At 46.7% G+C, this 20,651-nt stretch overlaps 2 protein-coding genes across 2 annotated transcripts; both read left to right on the forward strand.

The window, feature by feature from the left end:
- The first annotated feature begins 11,170 nt into the window (after nt 1-11,170).
- Nucleotides 11,171-13,890, forward strand: LOC129401612 (igE-binding protein-like). The gene is given in 3 exon segments (XM_055124330.1): nt 11,171-11,267; nt 12,588-12,845; nt 12,848-13,890. Coding segments are annotated over 3 exon segments (1,398 nt in total).
- Nucleotides 13,891-14,192: 302 nt separating this feature from the next.
- Nucleotides 14,193-14,639, forward strand: LOC129401613 (endogenous retrovirus group K member 7 Pro protein-like). The gene has a single exon (XM_055124331.1). The coding sequence runs from the start codon at nt 14,193-14,195 to the stop codon at nt 14,637-14,639; it is 447 nt and encodes a 148-aa protein (XP_054980306.1).
- The last annotated feature ends 6,012 nt before the right edge of the window (nt 14,640-20,651 follow it).

Consider the following 20,651-nt stretch of genomic DNA (forward strand, 5'->3'; position numbering starts at 1 on the left):
AATCAGAAATGAAAAGGGGAACATCATAACAGAAACCAGTGAGATTCAAAAGATCATTAGAGACTACTTCGAAGGTCTATACGCCACAAAACAAGAGAATCTTGTTCTGTCAAGGAATTCAAGAAATGGATGAATTCCTTGACTCCTACAATCTCCCAAGTCTGAACAAAGAAGACTTGGAATACTTGAATAGACCCATTAATGTTAAGGAAATTGAAACTGTAATAAAAAATCTCCCCAAAAGCAAAAGCCCAGGCCCAGATGGATTCACTGGTGAATTCTTTCAAACATTACAAGAAGACCTGTTGCCAATTTTCCTCAAGCTTTTCCAGGAAATTGAAAAAACAGGAACTCTCCCAAACAGTTTCTATGAAGCACACATCGCCCTAATATCAAAAGCAAACAAAGACACCACTAAGAAAGAAAATTATAGACCAATATCCCTGATGAACACCGATGCGAAGATCCTCAACAAAATACTAGCAAATAGGATCCAACAACTCATCAAGAAGATCATACACCATGACCAAGTGGGATTCATCCCGGGGATGCAGGGATGGTTTAACATCCGGAAATCAATCAACATAATCCATCATATCAACAAAAGTAAAGATAAAAACCATATGATCATATCAATAGATGCAGAGAAAACATTCGACAAGATTCAACATCCGTTCATGATGAAAACTCTCACCAAAATGGGTTTTGGAGGAACTTTCCTCAAGATAGTCGAAGCCATCTACCACAAGCCTACGGCAAGCATTATTCACAATGGAGAAAAACTAAGGGCCTTTCCTCTAAGATCAGGCACAAGACAAGGATGCCCACTCTCACCACTTCTCTTCAATATAGTACTGGAAGTACTTGCGATAGCTGTTAGACAAGAAAAAGAGATCAAGGGCATCCAGATAGGAAAGGAAGAAATCAAACTCTCACTATTTGCAGATGAAATGATACTATATCTAGAGGAGCCCAAAGCCTCTACTAAGAAACTCTTAGAAACAATAGACTTATACAGTAAAGTTGCAGGCTACAAAATCAATACGCAAAAATCCATGGCTTTCCTATATACAAACAATGAGGCAGATGAAAGGGACACGAAAAAAGCAATCCCATTCACAATCGTGCCCCAGAAAATCAAGTACCTCGGAATCAGCTTAACCAAGGATGTAAAAGACCTCTACAAAGAAAACTATAAAACGCTACTCCATGAAATAAAAGAAGACATGAGAAAATGGAAATATATACCTTGCTCATGTATAGGGAGAATCAATATTTTCAAAATGACAATACTCCCCAAAGCATTATACAGATTCAATGCGATCCCTATAAGTATACCCATGACATTCTTCAAAGAAATGGATCAAGCAATCCTAAAATTCATATGGAACAACAAACGCCCACGGAGAGCTAAAACAATTCTTGGGAAAAAGATGATGGGAGGCATCACCCTCCTCAACCTCAAACTCTACTACAAAGCAGTAACAATTAAAACAGCATGGTACTGGAACAAAAGCAGAGCCGTAGACCAATGGAACAGGGTGGAATATCCCTACACACAACCCCAAATGTATGATCATCTAATCTTTGATAAGGAAGCAAGAGATGTGAAGTGGAACAAGGAAAGTCTCTTCAACAAATGGTGCTGGAACAACTTGACAACCACATGCAAAAAAATGGGCTTAGACCTTGACCTGACACCATGCACAAAAGTCAGATCAAAATGGATTAAAGACCTCAACATTCTACCATAAACCATAAGGTACATTGAAGACAAGGTCAGCAAAACCTTCCACGATATTGAAGATAAAGGTATCTTCAAAGGTGACACAGAACTAAGCAATCTATTAAAGACAGAGATCAACAAATGGGACTACATTAAACTAAAAAGCTTCTGCACCGCAAAAGATACAGTGACCAGAATCCAAAGTCTAACCAGAGAATGGGAAATGATATTTACACAATACCCATCAGATAAGGGGTTGATATCCATGGTATATAAAGCATTGGTTGAACTCTACAAGAAGAAAACATCAACCCCATCAAAAAATGGGGCAAAGAAATGAACAGAAACTTTACCAAGGAAGAAATACGAATGGCCAAAAGGCACATGAAAAAGTGCTCTACATCACTAATCATCAGAGAGCTGCAGATCAAAACAACCACAAGATACAATCTCACACCACAGAGACTAGCACACATCCAAACGAACAAAAGCAACCGCTGTTGGAGAGGATGTGGGGAGAAAGGGACCCTTCTACACTGCTGGTGGGAATGCCAACTGGTTCAGCCCTTCTGGAAAACAATATGGACGACTCTCAAAAAATTAGAGGTTGAGCTAGTCGGGGCCCGTGCTCGGCTCCGGCCGGCCGGGTTTTCGGCCCGGGCGCCCATGCCCCTGCAGAGCCGGTGGATGTGGAACAAGCGGGAACCAGAGACAGCTTTAGGAATTGGGGTTCCAGCAAGTGCCTGCACCCATGTATGGAGACTGTGAATTAAGCCTTTGCCCCACGCCGGCTAACGGAGGAAAGAACCTTCCTTCTTGGTCTCTCTCCCCTCCGGGAGAAGGCGTGGTGTCCGACATTTTGTGGGTCCGTTGAGAAGGTACGAACTTGGTGGCGCGGGAAAAAAAAAAAAAATGTGTGCTTTGAACTTGAAACAGCCGCAGGATACAGAGCCAGCCCTAGTCGGGGCCCGTGCTCGGCTCCGGCCGGCCGGGTTTTCGGCCCGGGCGCCCATGCCCCTGCAGAGCCGGTGGATGTGGAACAAGCGGGAACCAGAGACAGCTTTAGGAATTGGGGTTCCAGCAAGTGCCTGCACCCATGTATGGAGACTGTGAATTAAGCCTTTGCCCCACGCCGGCTAACGGAGGAAAGAACCTTCCTTCTTGGTCTCTCTCCCCTCCGGGAGAAGGCGTGGTGTCCGACATTTTGTGGGTCCGTTGAGAAGGTACGAACTTGGTGGCGCGGAAAAAAAAAAAAAAAAATGTGTGCTTTGAACTTGAAACAGCCGCAGGATACAGAGCCAGCCCTAGTCGGGGCCCGTGCTCGGCTCCGGCCGGCCGGGTTTTCGGCCCGGGCGCCCATGCCCCTGCAGAGCCGGTGGATGTGGAACAAGCGGGAACCAGAGACAGCTTTAGGAATTGGTTTCTGGCAGAATTTTCCCAAGACTTTATACAGAAATCCAAAACTGCGCGGACGCGGCAGCGTCCGCGCGACTTAACATTTATAATTGTCATCAATGTGAAAGGGTTCCATTTGAACAGGTCAGACTTGGGGGGGAAACTCCAAATAATAACAGTAAGTTTTTGTTGAAATATTGAAGGTTCTTAATGTAACAGCCACCTCTGGACTATGAGCTAAGCAAAAGCCCCACGCTGGCCAACGTGGCGTGGAGTACACCATACTATGAGGCGCAGGAAGGGGGATGAGGGGGAAAAATTAAAAAAAAAAAAAATGGAAAAGGAAAAAGAGAAAAAAAAAGAGAGAGAGAGAGTTATGTCAACTATAGTGAGTTTTGTGTTGAATTATGGAATGTAATCAAGGTAAAGAAAAAATGAAGTGAAATTCATTAGTTATACAGTAGGGGGTAGGGGGTGGGGGCGGGGGGTAAACTGGGGTTTCTGGTGGTGGAATTTGGGCACTGGTGAAGGGATGGGTGTTTGAATATTGTATAACTGACATATAAACCTGAGAACTTTGTAACTTTCCACATGGTGATTTAATAAAAATTAAAAAAAAAAATAAATAAAATTAGGATGAAATGAAAAAAAAAAAAAAAAATTAGAGGTTGAGCTCCCATTTGACCCAGCAATACCTCTGCTGGGAATATATCCCAGAGAGGCAAAAAAGTATAATTGAAACAATATCTGCACATGTATGTTCATCGCAGCACTATTTACAATAGCCAGAATCTGGAAAAAACCCGAATGCCCTAGAACGGATGACTGGTTGAGGAAACTTTGGTACATCTATACAATGGAATACTATGCAGCTGTCAGAAAAAAGGAGGTCATGAATATTGTATTTAAGTGGATGGGCATGAAAAGTTTCGTGCTGAGTGAAATGAGTCAGAAAGAGAGAGACAGACATAGAAAGATTGCACTAATCTAGGTTATATAGAATAACAGAGTGGGAGACTAACACCCAAGAATTGTAGAAATAAGTACTAGGAGGTTGACTCCATGCCTTGGAGGCTGGCCTCACATTTTGGGGAAAGGGCAACTCAGAGAAGGGATCACCAACTATAATGTAGTCGAAGGCCATGTGGGGGAAGGGAGTTGCGGGCTGAATGAGGGCTAGAGACTGAGCACAGTGGCCACTCAACACCTTTATTGCAAACCACAACAGCTAATTAGAGAGAGAGAACAGAAGGGAATGCCCTGCCACAGTGGCAGGGCGGGGTGGGGGGAGATGGGTTCGGGGAGCGTGGGAGGGATGCTGGGTTTACTGGTGGTGGAGAATGTGCACTGGTGAAGGGATGGGTTCCCGAACTTTGTATGAGGGAAGCATAAGCACAAAAGTGTATAAATCTGTAAATGTGCCCTCATGGTGATTCACGAATTAAAAATAAATAAATTAATTAAAAAATAAAAAAGTAATAATAGCAATAATAATAAAATTAACATTCTGAATTAAAAAAAAGCAATGTGGAGTTAATGTTCAATTCAATCAGCTTAATCAATGGCTAAATAAATAGCAATACTCCTACATTAAAAAAATAAGCCACCAAAAAAGAATATTCACAATCTCTATTGAGGGCAAAGCCACAGACGTACTAATTTTCTTGAATACACTCACAATGAATCATAAACTATTTTGATTCAGAATAATGTAAAAATATGAATAGTACAAATATATTTTTAAATTTTTTCTGGTGATCGGATATTATATAAAACTTTGTGTGAGGAATGCTGTAAAGAGACTAGAGATTTGGAGGAAATGATCATAATATATTATATATATATGTATGGGACTGGAGCGATAGCACAGCAGGCCACAGTGCCTTGCATGTGGTCAACTAGGGTTTGATTCCTCCGTCTCTCTCGAAGAGCTCAGCAAGCTACTGAAAGTATCCCAAACACACAGCAGAGCCTGACAAGCTCCCTTGGCATATCTGATATGCCAAAAATGTAACAAGTGTCACAATGGAGACATTATTGGTGCTCGAGCAAATCGATGAACAACAGGATGACAGTGCTACAGTGGTAATATGTGTATGCATGTATGCAGGAATTAATATTGTGTTCAGGAAAGAGAAACAATGAAAAAAAGAAGTGCACTTCTCTACTCACAAAAAAGCCACAGAGACGCCTCCCGGGTGCCCCCCCCCCCGTTCCCACACGGCTGCCCGGACATCGGACCTTTAACCGCTGCCCCTTTCCGCGTCCCGCCACCCCAGCCTTCCCATCTGGCTCCCTCCAACCCGGCCGTTTCACAACCCCCACATCAATCAGGAAGAAACGCTTGAGTATAAGGAAGAACTCTAGAATAGGAACAAAGCTGCCATCTGCAATAGCACAACCAGAGCCCCTCCTTCTCTCAGCAAGAGGGAATAGGAATAAACAACTACAAAGTTCCAATTCTATACTTCCATAACAATATGAAGAAGCAGCGAAAATCCCTTCCACGAAGAGAGGGAGAAGAAAAGATAAAAGAAACCTCAAAAGGGGCTACCCACATCTACGACCTCTCAGATAAACAATTCAGAGAGGAAATCTGGAGGAGAGTCGACCTACTACAAGCAACTATGGAACAGACGTCCAATAAATTAAGGGAGGAGATGAATGAATCACTGGAACGATCTACCAAAAAACGCAGGAAGAAATGAGAGCAGAAATTTCAAACCTACGAATGGAAGTCACACAAATAAAGGAAACGGTAGATGAATTAAAAATCACAGTAGATGCCCTCAACAGTAGAATGACTACAGCCGAAGACAAAATCAGCGACCTAGAGGAGGAGCTGCAGAAAGCTTACAGATAATAACAAATAATGGCGAAAGACCTCAAAATGGCTATAGAGCGAATTAGAGCCCTTGGGGATGACTTCAAGAGGAACAACATAAGAATCATTGGAGTACCAGAATCACAGGGAAGTAACCCCAATGAAAAAACACAGTCAAAGACATCATTACTAAGAAATTCCCAGAGCTGGAGAAGGCAGGCATCCAGATACAAGGAGTCTGAAGACTGCCAGCAAAAAGAGACCCAAATAAAAAGACTCCGAGGCATATCATAGTCAGATTGGCGGATGCTGTGGATAGAGACATAATTCTATAAGCAGCAAGGTCAAAGAAGGAAACCACATACAAAGGAGCACCCCTCAGATTTACAGTAGACCTGTCAGAGGAAACTCTCTGAGCCTGAAGACAATGGTAGGACATAGTGAAAAAACTCAATGAAATGAATGCCTCACCAAGAATACTTTATCCGGCTAAACTCTCACTCAAACTCGAAGGAACCATACACTATTTCTCGGATAAACAACAGCTCAGGAACTTCATAGACTCAAAACCAAACTTAAAAGAAGGTCTAAAGGGGCTACTGTAAGCTAAGGAGGAACCCCATAAGAACAAATAACCCCACAGAAAGATGACACAAAACCCCATCACAATAATTTCTCTCAATGTCAATGGCCTAAATGCACCTATCAAAAGACACAGAGTGACAAAATGGATACGGAAATTAAACCCAACATTCTGCTGTTTGCAAGAAACACACCTGAACAGAGTAAACACAGACTCAAAGTCAAAGGATGGAAAACAATCCTGCAAGCAAACAACTCCCTTACAAAAGGTGGAGTGGCCATCCTAGTATCCAACAATATAGATTTCAGGTTGAAAAAGAGTAGAAGGGACAGCGAAGGCCACTTTCTATTCATCAAGGGATATGTACAACAGTAAGAAATCACACTCTTAAACGTATACGAACCCAATGAACGACCGGCTAAATACTTAAAACAACTCCTTACAGACCTCAAAGAGGACATCACTAACAGCACAATAGTAGTCGGAGACTTCAATACCGCCTTATCACCTCTGGATAGATCAACAAGAACAAAACTCAGCAAGGAAACACTCTGAAAGAAGAAATTGAAGAGAGAGGCCTAATAGACCTATACAGGGCTTTACACCCCAAAAAGAAAGAATACACATTCTTTTCCAGTGCACACGGAACATTTTCCAAAATAGACCATGTACTGGGCCCCAGAACATACCTCAGTAGGAATAGAAAAATAGAAATTGTATCAACCATCTTTTCAGACCACGAAGCGCTAAAGATAGAAGCTAACCACAAACCGACGCAGAGAACCAAATCAAACATCTGGAAACTAAAAAACTCAATGTTGAACAATGAGTGGGTCAGGAAGGAAATCAAAGAAGAAATCAAAAAATAATTAGAAACAAATGAAAATGAGGACACGAGTTATCAAAACCTATGGGACGCAGCTAAAGCAGTGTTAAGGGGAAAATTTATAGCTCTCCAAGGATTCCAGGAAGGAAGAAAGGGCCCACATAGAAAACTTGATTTCACGGCTCAAGACCTTAGAAAAGGACCAGAAAAAGGAACCCAAACCAGAACGAAGGAAAGAATTAATAAAAATTAGAGCAGAAATTAATGACATCGAAACCAAAAAAATAATCCAAAAGTTCAATGAAACAAAGAGCTGGTTCTTCGAGAAAATAAACAAGATTGATAAACCACTAGCAAGACTCACAAAGAAAGAAAGAGAGAGAACCCTAATAAATCGAATCAGAAAAGAAAAGGGGGACATCATGACAAAAACCAGTGAGATTCAAAAGATCATTAGAGACTACTTCGAAGGTCTATACGCCACAAAACAAGAGAACCTAAAGGAAATGGATGAATTCCTTGATTCCTACAATCTCCCAAGTCTGAACAAAGATGACTTGGAATACCTGAATAGACCCATTAATGTTAAGATAATTGAAACTATCATCAAACACCTTCCTCAAAACAAAAGCCCAGGCCCAGATGGATTCACTGGCGAATTCTTACAAACATTCAAAGAAGACCTGTTGCCAGTTTTCATCAAGCTTTTCCAGGAAATTGAAAAAATAAAGGCCTTTCCTCTAAGATCAGGCAGAAGACATGGATGCCCACTCTCACCATATGGATGCCCACTCTCACCACTTCTGTTCAATATAGTACTGGAAGTACTTGCGATAGCTTTTAGAGAAGAAAAAGAGATTAAGGGCATTGAGATAGAGAAGGAAGAAATCAAACTCTCACTATTTGCAGGTGATATGATACTATATCTAGAGAAGCCCAAAGCCTCTACTAAGAAACTCTTAGAAACAATAGACTTATACAGTAAAGTTGCAGGTTACAAAATCAATACCCAAAAATCCATGGCCTTCCTATATACAAACAATGAGGCGGAGGAAAGGGACATGAAAAAAGCAATCCCATTCACAATCGTGCCCCAGAAAATCAAGTACCTTGGAATCCGCTTAACCAAGGATGTAAAAGACCTCTACAAAGAAAACTATAAAACACTACTCCATGAAATAAAAGAGAACATGAGAAAATGGAAACATATACCCTGCTCATGGATAGGGAGAATCAATATTGTCAAAATAGCAATACTCCCCAAAGCATTATACAGATTCAATGCGATTCCTATAAGAATACCCATGACATTCTTCAAAGAAATGGATCAAGCAATCCTAAAATTCATATGGAACAACAAACGTTCAAGGATAGCTAAAACAATTCTTGGGAAAAGTACAATGGGAGGCATCACCCTCCCCAACCTCAAATTTTATTAGAAAGTGGTAACAATCAAAACAGCATGGTACTGGAACAAAGGCAAAGCCTCAGACCAGTGGAACAGGGTGGAATATCCCTACACACAACCCCAAATGCATGATCATCTAATCTTTGATAAGGGAGCAAGAGATGTGAAGTGGAGCAAGGAAAGCCTCTTTAACAAATGGTGCTGGCACAACTGGACAACCACATGCAAAAGAATGGGCTTAGACCTCGACCTGACACCATGCACAAAAGTCAGATCAAAATGGATTAAAGACCTCAACATTAGACCACAAACCATAAGGTACATTGAAGACAAGGTTGGCAAAACCCTCCACGATATTGAAGATAAATATATCTTCAAAGATGACATGGAACTAAGCAATCTAGTAGAAACAGAGATCAACAAATGGGACTACATGAAACTAAAAAGCTTCTGCACTGCAAAGGATACAGTGACCAAAATACAAAGACTATCTACAGAATGGGGAAGGATATTTACACAATATCCATCAGATAAGGGGTTAATATCAATGGTATATAAAGCACTGGTTGAACTCTACAAAAAGAAAACATCCAACCCCATTAGAAAATGGGGTGAAGAAATGAACAGAAACTTTCCCAAGGAAAAGATACGAATGGCCAAAAGGCACATGAAAAAGTGCTCTACATCACTAATCATCAGAGAGATGCAGATCAAAACAACCACGAGATACCACCTCACACCACAGAGACTAGCACACATCCAAAATAACAAAAGCAACCGCTGTTGGAGAGGATGTGGGGAGAAAGGGACCCTTCTACACTGCTGGTGGGAATGCCGACTAATTCAGCCCTTTTGGCAAACAATATGGAAGATTCTCAAAAAACTAGAGGTTGAGCTTCCATTTGACCCAGCAATACCACTGCTGGGAATATATCCCAGAGGAGCAAAAAAGCATAGTCAAAATGACATCTGCACTTATATGTTCATCGCAGCACTATTTACAATAGCCAGAATCTGGAAAAAACCCGAGTGCCCTAGAACAGATGACTGGCTGAAGAAACTTTGGTTCATCTATACAATGGAATACTATGCAGCTGTTAGAAAAAACGAGGTCATGAAGTTTGCATATAAGTGGATCAGCATGGAAAGTATCATGCTGAGTGAAATGAGTCAGAAAGAGAGATACAGACATAGAAAGATTGCGCTCATCTGTGGAATATAGAATAATAGAATAGGAGTCTAACACCCAAGAATAGTAGAATTAAATACCAGGAGGCTGTCTCCATGGCTTGGAGGCTGGTCTCTCATTCTGGGCAACTCGGAGAAGGGAACACCAAGTTAAATGTGGTAGGAGGTCATGCGGGGGAAGGGTGACGCGTGCTGAATGTAGACTAGAAACTGAACACAATGGCTACTCAACACCTTTATTGCAAACCACAACACCTAATCAGAGAGAGAGAACAAAAGGGAATACCCTGCCATTTTGGCAGTGTGGGGTTGGGGGAGACGGGACTGGGGAGGGTGGGAGGGATGCTGGGTTTACTGGTGGTGGAGAATGGGCACTGGTGAAGGGATGGGTTCTCGAAATTTTATGGGGGAAACATGAGCACAAAAATGTATAGATCTGTAACTGTACCCTCTCAGTGATTCACTAATAAAAACAAATAATTTCTAGAAAAAAAAAGAAGCCACAGAGATCTTAGTTAATTGCAATAAAGTAAGTAAGAAAGAAAGAAAGAAAGAAAGAAAGAAAGAAAGAAAGAAAGAAAGAAAGAAAGAAAGAAAGAAAGAAAGAAAGAAATACTTGAAACCTCAGGACTCACCCCAAAGTAACCTAGCCAGGTGGAGTCTGTTTGGTTTGCAATAACTGATTTTTTCTTTTTAAGAGTTACATCAAGTTGGTCAATTCTGAAACTGTCCTTGCCTTCTGTCTCCATAGATTCTTTCATAAGGAAGATGCAGGTCAATTTTCTAAGCAAAACACCTTATAAACATTGCCATTACTTATTTATTTCCTTCCAATAAAACTAATGGTAAAGTAATATCATTTGTGTCCACCAAATAGTGCTACTTCAATCATGTTACTGGTTAAAGATCCTGTGATAAAATGGTGTGAGGGATAGTTGAGTCATGCAGTGAGAGGAAAGTCTATGACCAGATAGACTTTGATAAGAAATGCATTCTGTATGATAAGATGATAAGAAAAGCATTCTGTAAACATGTCTGCCTAGAGACAAATGAGGTGCTTTGACTCCAGTGCTGATTAAGTTCCTTAGCTAAGTATCCTCCAATCCTATTGTGCATGAAAGCCTTCATAGGTTTTTTAATTCTGTGATACATTTTCATTAGGTGTGAGCTGTGTTGACTAAAATAAGTTTTTCTTTTGTCCTCAGATTGTGTGTTGGAAGATGGCTCTATGCATCCGCAGAGGTCTTTGGATAGTAGCTGTTGTGGTGATTCTAGTGGTGTGGAGCACTCGGGTGACTGAGGGTGGAGACACTCCAAGTAAGTGCAGACCCCATAGTCACTAACTTGGGGAAAGGTGATGAGGGGTCTTTGGGTTTGAGGGGTGGGAATCTTTGATCTTAGCATACAATCTATTACAAATTTCCTCTTTGGATAAGAGAACTTTTTACATTCTGATTTTAATGGTAATATGACGACAATGCTCATTTCACAGCTTTAAATCTGGGGCTGTTCATGAGAGGAGACACGACCACTTGGGAGTGTTCTCTGCCAGCAAATACAGAATGAGTTGTTCTTTTTTAAACCAATAATTTTCTCCAGAGAACACACGGTAGGTCGTGTGATTCAGGGGTCCCCCAGTATTTTGTTTGGACTAAACGCTTGTGGAATTTTAGGTTGGGGAAATACATGGTTGCAGTAGTCTCAGGTGCTGAGGAAAGGGGCCTTGCATTTCTGATGAGTACAGGGCCTATGGAGACAAACTCAAGGTATCTGAGTGTACATGACCCCCTGTAGGGAGCCAGAGCACATTGCGCATGCGTGGCGGCCATGACAGAATGACCTCATATGGGGTGATTGGCGAGAGCCAATAGATGAGCACCACGTCAGAGGCGGGGCAACCAGGGCTATATAAGGACTGCTGTTACCTGGGTTGGGGTTCTCTCTCTTCGTCAGTTAACTGAATAAACGGCTGCAGAAGGATCCTCAACTCGTGTCGTCTCACTCTTTGCTGGCGAAGGGAAATCGCGACGCGGGCGACGAACAACTGGTGCCGAAACCCGGGAAATCCATCTTGCACCGCGAGGAAGAACCCCTCCTCTTGGAGGGAGGATTCAGAACTGCAGGGACGACTGCTCGGAGAGGCGTGCTGCGGACCACTGCCCAGTGTTGGTAAGAAAAGAATGCCCGTTTCCTGGTGGTGGGGAGCACTCTTTGTCCTACTTATTTGGATTTGCCTTCTCTTTTGCTCTTGTGTCTTTACTATGGGCACTGAGGCGACTTGGAAGATGGTTCAAAATTGTTTGGAGGATGAGGCATGCTCCATAGTGGTCAGGGAAGGCCGGCAGGTGTTGGAAAAGATCCAAAACAGCTTGTCAGAAACCGAGCGATCAGAAGGGCTGGGCGCGCGTATGAAAATACCCAGCAATAAGGAAAAAGGACTGCCCGGTGGGGGCAAGAAGTTAGAAGGGAGAGGGGAAATAAATAAGGAAAAAGGACTGCCCGGTGGGGGCAAGAAGCTAGAAGGAAAAGGGGAAATAAATGAAACAAATGACCCTCCCGCTGCTTGTGCACCTCGATCCGCCTCGGACGAGGCCGGGGACTTGTACCCCAGGCGTGACGTGGCTGCAATCAGCTTAGACCTTAGACATAGACCTAGACATAGCCCCTCGGAGGATTCCTCCCTTAGTTCCGAAGAGGAGGATTTATTACAGCGAAAAGCGGCCCGTTTTGAAGCAACTAGGTACCATCCTCTGGAGTCTCGGGCTCGCGGTGAGAGGGGCTCGACACGCCCCTCGCCTTCCGCTCCTCCCCCTCCACCCTATCATGATCCTCCCTTGGACAAGGCACGTCCATCTCGTACTTCCCTGTTTCCTGATAATCTGCGCAGGCAGATGCGATTAGCTTTCCCGTCTTTGAGGGGGATGGGGACGAGCGCGTTTACGCCCACGTGGAGTTTGCTCAGATTAAGGAGCTAGCGGAGGCGGTCAGGAAGTACGGAATAAATGCCAACTACACCATTTCCCTGCTTGACAGGCTAGCGCGGGATCGAATGACCCCCAGGGATTGGCAGGACGTGGCCAAAGCCACGCTACCCAATAACGGGAAATTTCTAGAGTGGAAGGCCCTCTGGTATGATGCAGCTCAGGATCAGGCTCGCCTTAACCGCAACGCCCGTGATGCCACGCAGCATGCATGGACCAGTGACATGCTTACTGGCCAGGGCGTCCATGCAGAGGATCAGATTAACTTACCCTGGGGGGTATATCCCCAGATATCCTTGCTTGCCATAAAAGCCTGGAAAGGCCTTTCCGTAAAAGGTGAGACAGGTAACCAACTCACAAAGGTCATTCAGGGGCCTCAGGAACCCTTCTCTGATTTTGTTGCACGCATGACGGAGGTGGCGAGTCGCATTTTTGGTGACTCGGACGCAGCGACCCCCCTTATCGAGCAGCTCATTTTTGAACAAGCGACTCAGGAATGCAGGAATGCCATAGCCCCGAGGAAGGCTAAGGGCTTGCAGGATTGGCTCAAAGTCTGCCGCGAGCTCGGGGGCCCCCTCTCCAATGCTGGCCTAGCGGCCGCCATTCTCTGCTCGCAGCGGCAACGAAGCTCGGATCCCTCCTGGGACCGCACCTGTTTTAATTGTGGGAAGCGAGGACACGTTAAGCGTGACTGCAGGGCGCCGCGGGCGACCCCCTCTCTGTGTCAGCGCTGCAAGAAGGGCAATCACCCCGCCGACCGTTGTCGGTCCGTCCGTGACAATACGGGGGGGCGGCTCCTCCCACCTCTAATCTCGGAGGAGCCAAAAAACGGGAGGCGAGGCCCATGGTCTCAGGGCCTGAACAAGTATGGGACCGGGTTCGTTCGGGAGGCTCAGGAACAGCAACCCAGTGCAGAGTCACCCAACTGGACCTCCGTGCCACCTCCTCCCTCACCATAACCCCTGATTCAGGAGTCCAGCCTGTTCCGGTAGCACCCGTGCAAGAAGCCCCTCCTGGATGCATTGGCCTTTTAGTGGGAAGGACAACCCTCGCAAAGCTGGGTCTTATAGTTTACCCAGGTACACTAGATGTCAGAAAACCGAGCATTCAGGTTTTATGCTCCTGCCCGACAGGCACCTTTGTAATTAAGGAAGGGGACCGTGTCGCGCAGGTGCTCCTCTTCCCGGCTGGTTTTGAGGACCCTAAACGGAGAGGCCCCTTGGAAATCCCCGCCACGAACCCGGTGCAAGCTTACCTAGTCATGGACCTGGCCAAGAGACCTAAACTAACCCTTTCCATTCAGGGTAAGCGTTTTGAGGGCATTATGGACACCGGCGCTGACCGGAGCATCATCTCCTCGCACTGGTGGCCTAAGGGCTGGCCGGTGGCTGAGTTTGAGCATGAGCTTCAGGGTCTAGGTTATACCCAATGCCCTTCCATGAGCACCCAGGTCCTCACCTGGCGTACTGATGAAGGGAGCAAGGGTTCCTTCACCCCATATGTCCTGCCTCTCCCAGTTAACCTTTGGGGCAGGGATGTCTTAACAGCCTTAGGCATAGTCTTAACCGATCAGTACTCCCCTCAGGCACGTAAAATGATGCAGGGCATGGGGTACATACCAGGAGAAGGACTAGGAAAGAATTCCAGTGGCATCACAGAGCCTATCACTGCGGAGGGAAATCAAGGCAAAACGGGGCTGGGTTTTTGATCAGGGCCACTGGGGCGGAGCTACCAATTCCTTGGACCACGAGATCCCCGGTCTGGGTGCCTCAGTGGCCCCTGCCCCTAGATAAGCTCCAAGCATTAACAACTATTGTGGCAGAACAAGTGAAAAAAGGATGCATTGAGCCCTCCACTTCCCCGTGGAATACCCCAGTTTTTGTCATTAAAAAACGATCAGGCACCTGGAGACTTTTGCACGATCTTCGCGCAATTAATGCCCAAATGGAACTCTTAGGCCCTGTACAGCGGGGCCTCCCCTTGCTTTCCGCCTTGCCCACTAATTGGTATCTCTATATTATTGATATTAAGGATTGCTTTTTCTCCATTCCTTTGCACCCTGCAGATCGCCCCCGCTTTTCATTTACTGTTCCTGAACTTAATCATAAGGGTCCCGACTCTTGATATCATTGGAGAGTTTTACCCCAGGGCATGGCTAATAGCCCCACTATATGCCAGCTATATGTCCAGCGAGCCCTGCGACCACTTAGAAAGCAGTTCCCTCAACTTTATGTCATACATTATATGGATGATATTTTGTTAGCGTTTCATAATAAGGATACCCTGCAGGAGGCCTTCAAGGTCCTCAGAGATGCCTTTGACGAATGGAACCTACAATTGGCCCCGGAGAAGGTGCAATTTTCTGATACTGGCTCCTTTCTGGGAACCACTATCTACCCAAAGTACATCATGCCTCAAAGGATTCAGTTACAGGTGCGAGATCTGCGCACACTCAATGGTTTTCAGAAGCTATTAGGGAACATTAACTGGCTGCGCCCCTCCTTGGGGGTCCCTTCTGGGGATATGGCCCCTCTATTTAAAATATTGGAGGGGGACCCCACCCTGGACTCCCCCAGGGAACTAACGCCCGAGGGGCGGGTGGCACTACAGAAAATTGAGCAAGCGATTAGTAAAGCCCAGCTGTCCAGGATAGACTATCATCATCCCTGGCAATTATGTATTTTTCCTACTCGAGGCACTCCCACAGCTGCTCTGTGGCAGGATGGCCCCCTTCTTTGGATCCATCCACATGCATCCCCTGCAAAAAGTATTGTTTCCTACCCTGCTGCTGTGGCTGATTTGGCTCTAAAGGGACTTCAGTGCTCTTTGGAACATTTTGGGCTCCACCCGGCCAAGTTAATTATTCCCTATACTCTGCAACAGCGTCAGGTTCTGGCGGCCGAACATGACTCTTGGGCCATATTGTCAGTGGTCTTCAATGGGGACATTGATAATCATTTCCCCCAACATCCCTTGGCCCGCTTTGCCACCTTACATCCTTTGATTTTCCCCAAAGTTACAGTAAAGCGCCCTGTCCCTGGGGCCACCACTGTCTATACTGATGGCTCTAAAACAGGCATTGGGGCGTACTGGCCAAAGGACAGGTGGTTCGTAGGAACTACGGACCACGCTCACCACAGGTGGTCGAGTGCAAGATTGTAGCAGAAGTCCTTAAACGCTTCCCGGAGCCTTTGAATCTGGTGTCTGACTCCATTTATGTGGTAAATGCCCTTGAAGTCCTTGAGACTGCTGGCGTTATAAGGGGCAGAGGCCCCGTGTCCCAGGTTTTTCAGGAAATCCAGCGCAGCCTTTTGCAGCGCTGCAACCCAATTTTTGTGACGCACATTCGCGCTCACAGTCACCTCCCCGGCCCTATGGCGTTGGGCAACGCTCTTGTAGACGAGGCTACGCATCCACTGGCCTTACTAGCTGAGCCGATCCAACAAGCGAAAGAATTCCACGAGAAGTTTCATGTCACAGCTGGAACTCTGAAGCACAGGTTCCAGATTACTCGCCAACAGGCTCGGGACATCGTGACTGGGTGTAAAGACTGTGTCCAGTATCTCCCTGCACGGGCTGTTGGGGTTAACCCCTGGGGCCTGCGACCCCTCCACCTCTGGCAGATGGATGTCACCCACGTCCCCAGCTTGGGTAAGGCTCAGTTTGTGCATGTTTCTATTGACACCTGCTCAGGCATTCTTATGGCCACGCCCCTGGGTGGGGAGAAGGCCACTCATGTTATCCAGCACTGCCTGGAGGCCTGGAGCGCCTGGGGCAAGCCTCAGGTCTTGAAGACTGATAATGGACCGGCCTATTCCTCCCAAAAATTCCTGCTATTCTGTGCTCAGATGCAGGTAACCCATGTTACGGGCATTCCTTATAACCCACAGGGCCAAGCCATGGTTGAACGAGCACATAGGACCCTGAAGTCTTACTTACAAAAACTGAGAGGGAGATGGGAGGACGTAGGGTCCCCCAGAAGTGCTCTTGCACTTACTCTTTTTGTGCTCAATTATCTGATTTTGGATGACTCAGGCAATTCGGCCGCAGACCGCCATGTGGCCCCTCCCCGCACTCCACCTCTGCTGGTTAAGTGGAAGGACACTATTGATAATACCTGGAAGGGTCCTGACCCTGCCCTGATCAAATCGAGAGGCGCGGTGTGCGTCTTTCCACAAGTCGCGCAGCCTTTCTGGGTCCCTGAAAGATTGACGCGGGCCCTGAAACAGGCTACCCCGACTGAGGAGGCGGTCGACACCGAGTCCGCAGAATGCTCCAGGGTGAACCCCTGAGAGGGATTCTCTCTTTTCTTCTTACAGAGAACATGCGGCTCGTCGTCCAGTGCCGACCCTGCAGGTTTGCAATGATGATCCTGCTGCTGACTGTGCAATCGACAGAGGCCGGATTGGGCCGGCCGGCTGACCCTACACGCCTCCTACAACAGCTGTATGGGACCCCGTGCAACTGTCAGGGAAGACAATCTTCGGTGACCCCAACGAGCTACACGCAAACCGTGGACTGTGGGACTCTGACTATATATCTCGCCACACGGCCCAGTGCTCGGGGCGGGCTAACCCAGTTTTGGCAGTGCGTGCCCAAGCCTACTTTTATAAATAAGGGGGATCCCTGTCCTCAAAACTGTCAAGTGATAGACCAGATGAATGCCATGTGTTATACCAGCTATTCTGAATGTACCCTAGGAGGAAAGAGGTATTTTACTGCAAAGCCCCATATGTCCTACGAGGGAACGTTCGGGGGTGACTGGTCAGTCGTCCCCTCCAGCAGAGGGAACCCTAAGTATGCTGCTGCCTCATGCACGGCCCCAGTGGGCAAAGATGCCTGCTGGCCCACGCGTGCCCCCTTGCATGTCACTGACGGGGGTCCCTCCGATGTGGTTCGGGAAAGGGAGGTGGGACAGCAGATTCAGCAACTGATTTTGGCTCTCTATCCCCAAATTTAATACGCAATGCGGAGAGTATACCATGACGTGGAAACCGCTTGATGCTATGTTGGTTGATTGCATTCCTGATTTTGTTTTGACCTGTGTTATAGCTGACTGCTGCCTGGTGCCCCAATCCTCTGACGGGGGCTCGGACTCGTTGGGCTCCCGCAATCCCCCTCTATCTTGCGCTCATGGCTCCCGCTCTGGGAGCAGCCCTTGCACGCTCGGAACCACAAGGGCTCATTGCACGAGTACGGGTGCTCCCGAGTATTCTCCCTGAGAAGGGTGTCAGGCCGGAGAGCACTGCACTGAGTTGGCCCCCGACTCAGGGTGGCGAGCCACTTGCATAGGGCCGCCGTTGGATTTTGCCCTGCCTGGAAGTGAGGACGGTGGGACAGGTGGAGCCTTGGCGCGACCTGATGGGGACGTGCGGAGGCCTCCTCAGTCCCTTGTAATACAGGCAGTGGTGACCGCCACCCCCTTCTACCAACAGGATGGCTCCATAAATAAAGACATAAGGGGGAGATGTAGGGAGCCAGAGCACATTGCGCATGCGTGGCGGCCATGACAGAATGACCTCATATGGGGTGATTGGCGAGAGCCAATAGATGAGCACCACGTCAGAGGCGGGGCAACCAGGGCTATATAAGGACTGCTGTTACCCGGGTTGGGGTTCTCTCTCTTCGTCAGTTAACTGAATAAACGGCTGCAGAAGGATCCTCAACCCGTGTCGTCTCACTCTTTGCTGGCGAAGGGAAATCGCGACGCGGGTGACGAACAACCCCCGAGAGGGACTTTGAAGATTTTGGGGATTTTGTGGTGAAACAGGGGATTTAGTGGGATTCAGACTTGAACTGACAATGGACTAAACTTGGAGAAAGGAGAATGCAAAGAAGCTAAATAATACATGCTGAGAAACCATTTTAAACAGCACTAATGTTTTGATGTAGATTAGCTTCCAATTTTTCTAACTCTCCATGTGTAGGTCTGACATTTTTATACAATTATGCTTATGGGGAGTTTATTCGAATTAATCTACACAAGCTGGTACTTAGCATAGTTTAATCAGAATCTAATTGATCTAATCAGAAATCCTGTGTTCTTTTCAAAAAGAAAATAATCCTTCTTAGGATTGGCTTAAGACTGGCTTTGCAACTCTTTCTGCTCTGACAGAAATCAGTGGCGCTCTGGCTGAGGAGAGAGATGTGAAGGGAGGCCCCTTGCCAGGGACGAAGGAAATATCCTTATCAGGAAAGGGTCAAGATTGATTTTAGACATTTCTGGTCATTCCCTTGAACTGCCGCTCAGGTGGATTCTTGTGTCTGAGGTTCCTGGGATCCTAGGGAAAACAAATCTCCGTTCAAGGTCCCTTTCTCTAACTCCAGGGGCCTCGGCGTCAGTACTTCTCCCTCCTTACATTCGGGGGTCCCAGGACAAGCTTCCCCCCACCCCCCACCGCCCCCGCGCAACCCACAACCCGCATGGAGAGTCGGCCCCCAGACACCTTCAGGCAGGCCTGGAGTCCGGAAAAGAGGCACTGGGGCTGCGAGTGTCGGGAGCAGGTTCAGGTCCGGGAGGGCTCTCGGGCTCGGGCTGGGTTCAGGGATTCGGATCCCATTCGCCTACCTGCGGCCCGGAGTGGCCCGCCCGGCTCGTGGGTCCCCGCTGGCCTGACGCGCAGTGATTCCCGCAGGGACTGTCCTGTGCCAGTGGAAGGGGTGCGGCGGGTGCGGGCCGTGCTCAGATACAACTTCAATCGTGAGAAGTTAAGCGCGCTTCGACAGCGACGTGGGGAAGTTCGTGGCGGTGACCGAGCACGGGGAGCAGGACGCTGAGTACTGGAACTCACAGAAGGACTTACTGGAGCAGTACCGGGCCGCGGTGGACACGGTGTGCAGACACAACTGTGAGTTGAACGCCCCCTTGGCCTCGAGCCAGCGAGGTGAGCGCAGGGCGCGGCCGCGGGCGCGAGTCTCGGCCGGGGGTCGGGCGGGGGGCGCACCCGGACCCCGCGCGGAGCCCGAGGGGACCGGCAGGAGCGTGTCCGCGGGGAGAGGCGGGGCCCGGGGGCCTTAGGGGACTCGCTCCCGAAGCCGGGAACCTTCCCGCAGGGCGCCCCGGAGCTGCCCCGTCTGACGCTGCTCTCGGTCCAGAAACAGTTTTAATGATTAAGCCAACTCCTCTCCGAGTCTTGAAACCCTCAGTACATAAAGTCATTAAGTTCTTTCCGCCGTCTACGGTGGAGACAAAATCTCAAAGCCAGTTTTTAGCGGAAACCGCTGTATGGTCTGTTCCTAAAAACAGGAATTTATCTTTGAGGTGCTGTTACAGTAAGTGTACCACCAGAGGGCACCAGAGGGCTATGCCCACCAGTGTCTCAAGGTTCCCTCCCCTGCCCTGCTTCTGAGAGTATTTTCTTCCCTATATTTCAATGCTAATGGGTAAAAAATAATACTTTCTCAGGAGTCTTAAAATGTATAGATTAATAATGGTTTTCAACGCCAGTTCACCTAACTTTTAGCCGACATTTCCCTCCTTTGCTTTCTTCTGACTACATCCTAATGTTACACAGTACTTAAATATTTGTTTCTATAATATTGCATAAGTTAATATTTTTCTCACAATTGGTTGCCTATCTTTGTACACCAAATCTGTAAAAAATATTTTAGAAATCCATATACCTGACTGTAATTCTAGTCTGACAAGGAAGCAGAACCAAAATTAGAGTGAAAGGCCTAATTTAAAATTATGCCATTCTGTTGGGGTGCTGAGATCACC

The sequence above is a fragment of the Sorex araneus genome, chromosome 2, assembly GCF_027595985.1.
Source record: "Sorex araneus isolate mSorAra2 chromosome 2, mSorAra2.pri, whole genome shotgun sequence".
NCBI classification, from domain to species: domain Eukaryota; kingdom Metazoa; phylum Chordata; class Mammalia; order Eulipotyphla; family Soricidae; genus Sorex; species Sorex araneus.